The 8,563-nt window shown below is 40.6% G+C and overlaps 2 protein-coding genes across 2 annotated transcripts in view; one reads left to right on the forward strand and one right to left on the reverse strand.

Moving 5' to 3' along the window:
* TYW5 (tRNA-yW synthesizing protein 5) overlaps window positions 1–189 on the forward strand; it is a 6,317-nt gene extending 6,128 nt beyond the window's left edge. The window contains exon 8 of the mRNA XM_010142995.1: window positions 1–189. Within this exon, the coding sequence (XP_010141297.1) occupies window positions 1–189 (189 nt within the window).
* Window positions 190–6,424: 6,235 nt separating this feature from the next.
* On the reverse strand, window positions 6,425–7,417 carry LOC104499484 (chromosome unknown open reading frame, human C2orf69). The gene has a single exon (XM_010142994.1). It carries the CDS (start codon window positions 7,403–7,405, stop codon window positions 6,581–6,583), a length of 825 nt encoding a protein of 274 aa, XP_010141296.1. The 5' UTR covers window positions 7,406–7,417; the 3' UTR covers window positions 6,425–6,580.
* Window positions 7,418–8,563: the final 1,146 nt, after the last annotated feature.

The raw sequence follows: 8,563 nt of genomic DNA on the forward strand, positions 1-8,563 counted from the left end.
CCTGCTGAGTGCTATGATAAGAGTGACACTTACGGAAATAAAGACCCCACGGCAGCCTCTCGTGCTATACAGATCCTGGACAGGGCCTTGAAAACACTTGAAGCACTACCAGAGGAATACAGGGATTTTTATGCTCGGAGAATGGTGTTACGCATCCAAGAAAAAGCCTATAGGAATGATTGTGGATAAAGTCACGCATTGTAATTCGTCAGGCTCCTGTGGAGGTAGGAAACGGTATGTTAATATGGAAACTGTACATGTTTATGTATATACACTTTCTGTAAGACCAATAAGAACTATGTTGATAAACATTCAACTATAAAAAAGTTTACCTTGTAGATTTTCTTCTCTCATTTTTCTTCCTGTGCTGTCTGCTTGAGCTGGAGATGGTCTCTTTTCTACAACAAGGCACACGTTTGCAAGGCCTGCACTTACTTCTTTGGAGCGTTCTATTTAAATTTTTCTGAATGAAAGTTTTGGTATGTGGGCTGGACTGACAGCAGGTATATTCAGAAGTAACTGCACATCTTCCTGAATGCTGCCTCACTCACTGAAGTTTTGGAAGGCCACAGTGGTTGCAATTAATGTGCCCACAAGTCCATCCAGCTACAGTCCTAGAATCTGAAATGAAACTTATAGTTCTGGAGTGGATGAAAATTTATTTGGAGTGGTATTTGAGATGCATTATGTTACCATATGAAAAGGGGCTGCATTGCCCCTTGTGGGATGGAGCCTGTTGTATGGGCATTGCAGACAGTTACTCCTCAGCAGATTGTGGTGCTTAGAAAAGCCTTGTAAAATAAAGATGGGCATCTCCCAGAAAAGATGGGTTGTCACTGTCCCTCTGAAATCCCTCTGATGTTACTACTCATCCTGTTGGGGGAATGCAGCATTTATCTGACTTGGGTCAGTCTGTTCCTTCTAGCAGTGTTTTTTGAGAACTGTAACTTGTCAAAAGCTCTTAGACTAAATAGATATGTAGTGTTAATAAAGTGCTGGAAAAAACTTTCCCCAGAAGAGCAGGAGATCGCAACACTGTGCAGATTATTCTTCTAAACCTGTTCTTCTTGGCAGTTCAACACAGTGAAAATAGTCTGCTACCATGTGAGTGGGCACCCAGCCATCTTAATGAATAGGCATGAATGGAACCAGCCAAGCGCTTCTGATGGGCATCATTGTACATTCTGAGGATAGAATTTAAATTCGGGATCACAAATAGGTCTCCCTAATTTTTTGTTGGAAAATGAACAAGGATTGCTTGTGCACGCTGCTGAGACACAGTCTCAGCGTCTGTTAGGCTGGGGAAGCCTCTCGGCGTTGAGGGCCCCATCTGAGCTGCAGAGATGTACAGAGCGTTACTCTTTGTGTGTTAGGACTAAATGGAGAGGCTCAGAATGCCTGCAGAGCCAGACAAAGCTGTGTTCCAGCACTGGCCTGCAGAGCTGTCCAACCACCAGCAGTTTCTGAATATGCTCATACAGAGAAGTACTACGGTGATCCCTCATTCTGCCATTTCTTGATTCTCTCCCAAAAAAGACGTGCTAGCCTGCTGCTCTCAGCCCCTCTCAACACTCAAGTATAAATAAGGAAAAATTCATGGAGCAGCAATATGTGTGTGAGTGACCTGCTTATCTGGCAACTAGGGAGAAGTGCCTGCTGTGCTTTGGACGGAGGGTGGGAGCCTTTTGGGGCTCCTGAGGAAAGGAGAAAGCAGGAGGAAAATTCGGTGGGTCAAACACATTCACTGCTGTGCCACCTAATGGTGATATTAAGATTTTTCAATAATACTTATTTCACAGTATGTATGTAAAAAGCATAAATAAGATCCAGACTGAAAAAAGCCACGAAAAACACACGGCTCCATGCGTGACGCTGTGTTCGTACAGAAATGCTCAGTAGCTATTGCTTGCAATAATAACACAGATCACAGTAATGGACAATTTTTGCTGTGAAAACATTTATACCTCAGCTGTCAAGCAGTACAGAAATTGCTTAAAACTTCCATCAGACAAAATCAATGTATTTCTCATACTGGTGAGCAGGAAAGAGGAGCTATGCAGATAGCCTGCACGCGATGCAAGAGCTTTACCTGGCACCCAGGTGTAGGAGTGCTGCTCAGAGGGTGAATTCGGGTGTGGGAGCTGTGAAGAGCCCTGTTCTGCACTCCAGCACTGGTGTGTCTCTTGACTCTGTGCCTTGCAGCAGTGCTCTGTTTAGAAACAACTCAGCTCTGAAGTTCCAGGTTTAACAAAGGAAAATAACAACTGTAACTGAAAGTGCTCTCTGAAAGCTTACTAAAAGAAGGAAAATTTATTCTGAACCTTGAAGTAATGGCATTCTGCTCCTCTTCAAGTACATTAGATATTTATACACATGAAGAAAAAACCAATAAGAATTTATTCTTCCCTTTTGTTCCACCAGATGCTTTTCTGGTCATTTGCTTAAGCAGAATTCAACGTTTCTTGGGACACTTGGCAACATGTAATAAAGCCCTAATGACAGGAAACACAACAAAGCCATCAGTACTTTATAACCCACATACTACATGCAAAATGACTGCCTGAATCAGTTTTCCATGGCTTCCACAGTGAGGTAGAACAGCTAATCCTGCGCAAGTGTTTTTTGTCAGCGGAAGGAGTGAATTATACTGTTAATACTGATCGAATGAATTTAGTCAGGAATGGCATGTCTGACACTGGAGAAGCAGTACCATCTGCCACAGAGGTGTTACAGGATCTTGCATTGCTGGCTTAATGACTTCATGCGATTTCCTTCAAGGTAAAAACAGTCACCTTGCATCTGAACAGAGCTGAGAGATCCATAAAGACCAAACGAAAGCCAGCTTTGGTCTTAAGAGTCTCCATCTGCAGTATTTCAACGTGTCTAAATTTTCATCAGGTTATGAGCATCAGAAGGAAACCTTTTGCTTTCTTGAATCTACCATCCTTACACAAATGCAAAGAGGTTTCAATGTAAGATTAAAAGGATTGTGAAGAAGTGACTCCACAGGTGATGTGAAAAGGTTCTCTCTTGTGAATTGCTGTCTGAGACATCTGCCTTTGCTTTTGTATTGCACAGGGACACAGGACACACAGTTCATGGTGGTGGATTCTGCCAGGCAGTGATGTACCTAAAACCGTGTCTCACAACAGAGCACACACATGCAAAAAAATGTTACTGTTCTTTAACTCCTACCTTACATTACCTGATAAGAGCCCAGGTAATTCAAAATAAGCTTTCAAGCTTAATGGATGGTTATACTTTAACCTCAGTGCTTCAACTTTCAGTCTGTACGAGACAATACATATTGTTCATGTGCGCAGATGAAGGAACTATTAGCTCGGGAAAGAGCATTGTAAGAAGCGCTGTAACAGAGTAGAAAAAATGGACATTTTCTTTCTGCAAATAGCTCAAAGAATCTCTTGGGAAAATGCTAGCGTGTGATCATGCACGATCACATTTATCTGTGAATATCCAGAGCTGTAACATCTTAACTCCAAAACTGACCTAGGAGTCTTATTTAAAATAATTTCTGTGACTATTTCAGTACACAGCACTCCCGTTAGTTACCTCTATCAGCAATAATGTTAATTTAGTAAGATACAACATCTCACATAAAGTGCTTGAGTGAACATAAGGGAGACAGCAGGATATTATCAATGGGAGGACTGAAAAGATTGCTCCTTTCAGCAGCACATTAAGACTTAGACCCTTAATTACCTTTCAAAATTAGGGACCAATACTGACTTATGCAGCAGCATTTACAGAGATGCGATTAAATTAGTCCTAGATAGGAAGAAGGTTAACGTTTCTAGCGTAAGAGGCACACAAAATCACTTAAGTCATATAGAATCCAGACAATTTCACAGAATCAAGCCTTATTTTAAAGAATTTAACTGGCATATCTTAAAAACATTTTAGCATTTCTCAAAATCTGAAGAATGCCTCATCTATTGTTCAAGAAACAAGCACGTGATATAAAGAATACCAGCTATTGGGTACCAGGTTGCACTAAGGACTCATTGAAAAAAGCTATCAAATAAGACTGCTTTTTTTCAACTTAGGTCTCCACAAACACCTGATAAAGCTTAATCCACAAAACTTCACTGCGGATTCCTTGCTCAATGGTTTTACATTTCTATGAAAGTAGTTTCACCCATTAGAAACAGTTTATTTTCTACACGGTTTGCAGGATTTATTTTTAGCATGCATTGTGTAGTGAATGACAGAGGCACATTCCAACAGAGCACTACAGCTGTTCAGAGAATGAAAAACAACCAGTCACTCTTCTCTCCCCAACGTGAGGTCTCACAACAAGATTAGTTTTACATCAAAGTGCTTATTCTTCAAATTAATACAGCAACACTTGAGCCTATTTTATTTCACAGTTATTGTAAGCAGCCTCCACCAAACAGGTTAATAGTATTTTCATAGCACAGCTATCCAGAAACTTCTGAAGACAGTGTCAATATTTTAATAGTGGTTTCCAAAAACTTACAACAACCTACTCCTGCTGTTTTGGCTGGCACAGGCTGTTTAGAAATTGGTCTGTGATCCTGTTACTGAACAGGGCAAGTTTTAGCAGACCCATGTTAGCCTGGTCAGTCTGAAACCGAGAGGGAGCAAGTTATGGAACACTTAAACAAGTTGATACAAGCCCATGAAGAAGGTCATCAACAAATAGTGAACAAAGTCTCCAAGAAAGAGCTTCAAAAAAAAGCAGATGGAACTAGATTTCAGGTTCTTCTATAAATGTTAGGGGTTGGTTTGCATGTTGCACTTTTCTCCATCAATTAAAATAGATTATTCCCCCTTTTGTCAATGAGGTATTTTAGTCTAATTATTACTAGCAATAAAGTTCCCTTTCACATCATGAGGTACCCACTGCATAATTCTTTCTACTACCTTTGATATTTTGAGTATTAAGAAAATTTTCTTACAAGTTCAACACACTTTTCTCATTCTTTAGTGACACTAGTATGTGCACAACCTCTAAAGAGCTGTGATAACACTGTCTCCAGTGAATCTTGCAAATTTTAATGATGCCAATAGGAGAAAGATGACCCATGACTTTCCTTCCATAGTGTAAAAGTCACAGGAAGCAAGAAGCAGGGGGAAGATGTTGTTAAGCCATCAAACATACAAACCAATTTGAATAAAACACCTTTGTTCACAACTGAGTCACCTTTTTTGGCGTAATCTTCACAGCATTCTGCTAACTTGCTTTTGTATTCCTACACTTCCAGAAAATCCAAGCCAAATTTATGCTACTGGTTCACTGTTAATAGCTGCAGTTGTCTGTAAGATTGATTCTAAGATTTATTTGTAGATAAATGGAAAGTTACTTACAAGAGTAGAAAAGTTCCACTAATCCCCTCGTTTGTCCATCTTTAGGAATTCTTTCTGAAGAACATTCAGGTTTGGGGCCTGAACTATGTTACATGTGTTGAATCTGATTTGTCTAGCTTTGTATTTCACTGGGAGGGTGGGGGGTGTCTGTACAAAAAATTAGGCTCTTAAAATAGATTTATGGGTGGCTCCAGGAGCAACTACTGCAATACATTTAAAGGACATAATACTTTTAAAAACTGAAGCGTTTTGAAACAGCCACAGTCAAGATAGTCAAAAACCTTTTATGCATCTTCTAACATATTATATACTTACGGCTCAATCAGATCAACATCAATGCAGCAATTAGCAAGAAAAACCTCACCAGTCCAAGGCAGTGATAAAGACAATGCTTGACTTGAAAGTACAGCTATTAGCGCTGGTCCTTCTAGAAGTTAGTCACAGCAAGGGCAAGCTATGCTGAAAGAGCAACAAGCTGCACCCTCATCGACAGACAGTCTTGGTCACTTAACACAGCTACATCAAAACTTTCAAGCCCGCAGGTGAAATGGCTCTTCACTACAGGTACTACAGAATGAATTAATGGCAACTGATAGAGACGGAAAAGGCAAGGCGCAGGCAGGGAAGAATACTGGATTGGCACTATTATTCCACAGTAAATACTTGTGACTCTTTCAATTAGCAGAAAGGTTACAAAACCAGAAGATTTAATTAACTAACTAAACCAGTTTTCACCAAAATATATACCTAAGATTGTTCTAACAATCACCATTTTCCTGAAGCCAAAAACTAACCTTACGTCTGTTACTGACAAAGACAAAAGCTTTTAGCCCTGGAAGCTACTGAATTGAAGTATCCAGACATTTGAAAGGCTTGAGGACTTTAAACTCCCACCAAAGGCAGTATATGAAAATAGACATCCAGAACTAAGATTTTTTACAACAGTTTGAGAATAAACACTCACATTTAACAAAAAAACCAAAACAACCAACTATGTATAGGGTATTTCTTCATAATACTTTTTTCCAAGAATCAAAGGACAATATCTGTTGTAGGTATAGGGTCCCAATCCTCTTTTCTAAGCTACTGAAATTTATATACAGAATCCATTAGCAATGCAGGATTGATTAATATTCTCTTCAGAAAGCATCAGCTCGAAGTTGTACATCTAGATGACAACATTTACTGTGTTAAAAGTGCTTTTACAATGAACGTGCAGATACATACAGTCTCAAAATACTTCATGAACTCTGAAATGGTTATCTAAGGAGGGAACGTCATCAGCAAAATGTAGTTGATCATTTATTTCCACACCAAATTCTTCAAGTATCTGTACAAATTTCTCGTGCTCTCTCCCAATCCACGACCTCATTGTGTCAAAGACTTGGTATGGTGTCACATGAGCATGAACTTCAATTCCTGTCTCTGCAAGTTCTTTCAGCACTTCGGGGTAAGTAACCCAAGTATTGCTTCCTCCCGAGTGGCCACCATCCAACCAGTAAATTGCTCTGATGTTTTTTAAGAAGGCATCTGTATTCTTGTCTTTTTTAGCTTCCTTTAACTCATAAAGCAGCTGGTTCAAAACCACACAACCTTTACTGAAGCCAATCAAAGTAAATGATGCTGCACCTACAGCAGACGGTATAATGAAGTTCACAGCAGAATTATTAGAGCATTCACAATCTCTCTCTCTTTCTGCGGATGAGCAGCCATTTGCTGTAGGAACAGACTGCGGCTGTGACTTACAAGCGGCTATTTTTGTATCCTTGCTGACACCATGCACACTTTTCTGGGACAGCAGAATATTCTGAGAGAGTCTGAATGCATTAACTAGCAATGCATGGAGATGCCTGAAAGCTCCAAAGTCAGCGCTGTGCTCTGGTGCTCCAAACATGTTGCTCACCACAAAGTTGTCATAACAACTGAATTTGTGCAGGTGCATTCGAGAACACTTTACAACCCAGATAAAGCTATTAGGGAACCGGCGGGCAAGTATGGTAGCAATATTCTCAAAACTCCAGTGCTCCCACTGAAAGTTTTCTGGGTGGCAAGACATGATGTCGTGATAGTTCTGAAAAATTAAAAAAAAACAAATTGAAATGACGCATTACTACACAGTGAAAAGACTTCGGCTCTGTCTAGTGAGCTTGTAGTCATAAGAAAGGACTGTAACTGAGACACATGCATTAGAGACGCTCGCTTGCTAGGCTTCCAGAACAAGAAATTGGCATATTTAGGTTTACTTACCCTAATGTTTTTACCACACATTTTTCACACCCCTAAAATTAATACAATAAAAATAAGCGCATGGAAATATTAATAATCACTGCTGACTTCACTCAGAAGATTAAAGTAGTATTCAACTTCATATGACACAGAATACATCATTTCACTGTATTGTCTCCGTCTGCAGAAATACTGATTATCTCATTACAAATCAACAATAGACTTCAAACTTTGTAGGAAGTTTTGTCTTTTATACAGAGTAGGGAGTCTTTATTCCCCTTGTTCACATCCATATGGGGCATAGGTGGAGAAAAAATTAACCCCCGAATCATGAATGATCCTCACCTCCGAATTCATTATTGCAGAGAATACTAATTTGTTTTGTCAAGGAATAATAAACCCATAATGCAGGAAAGGTAATCAGAAAGGTTTTCTTAGGCCACCCCAATCCTTAAAATGCAAATCCACAAAATTCTGCATCTTTACCTTACAGGGAAGGAAAGCCTCTTCCCTAAAACAAAATGACACCAAAGCCCCTGCTTTGGAGAAGCGATGGGTTTTGGGATTAGCTCACTACCCAGAGTACTAGAGCGTGTATTGCTGCAGAGGCTGACCACATGCTTAGGGACAACACCTCAGACTGTCTTCAGTTTCTCGTCAACTCGGAGACAAGCCGTGCCTTCTTCAGGACACGCCGAGGAGGCGCCAGCGCCTGGGAGATACCCCCAGGACGGTGTCTTAGTATGTCCGTACCGCCGCACAAGGATGTGGTGCAGACCCTGACGAGAACAACTTGCCATCCTAGGACTCCACCGTCTTCTCCCCACTGACGGTCTTTGGTATGATTTCAGATATTGCTGACACCACCAGAAATGCCGATCTCGGGCAGTACTATCGAGGAAGGCCCGTTCCCGCTACGCTCACCCGACGGTAACGGGCAAGAGAGCGCGCAAAAGCTGCTTCCCCCAGGAAAGGGCTCCGACTCGCC

Source organism: Buceros rhinoceros, unplaced genomic scaffold, assembly GCF_000710305.1.
Source record: "Buceros rhinoceros silvestris isolate BGI_N320 unplaced genomic scaffold, ASM71030v1 scaffold32709, whole genome shotgun sequence".
In the NCBI taxonomy this organism is placed as follows: Eukaryota; Metazoa; Chordata; class Aves; order Bucerotiformes; family Bucerotidae; genus Buceros; species Buceros rhinoceros.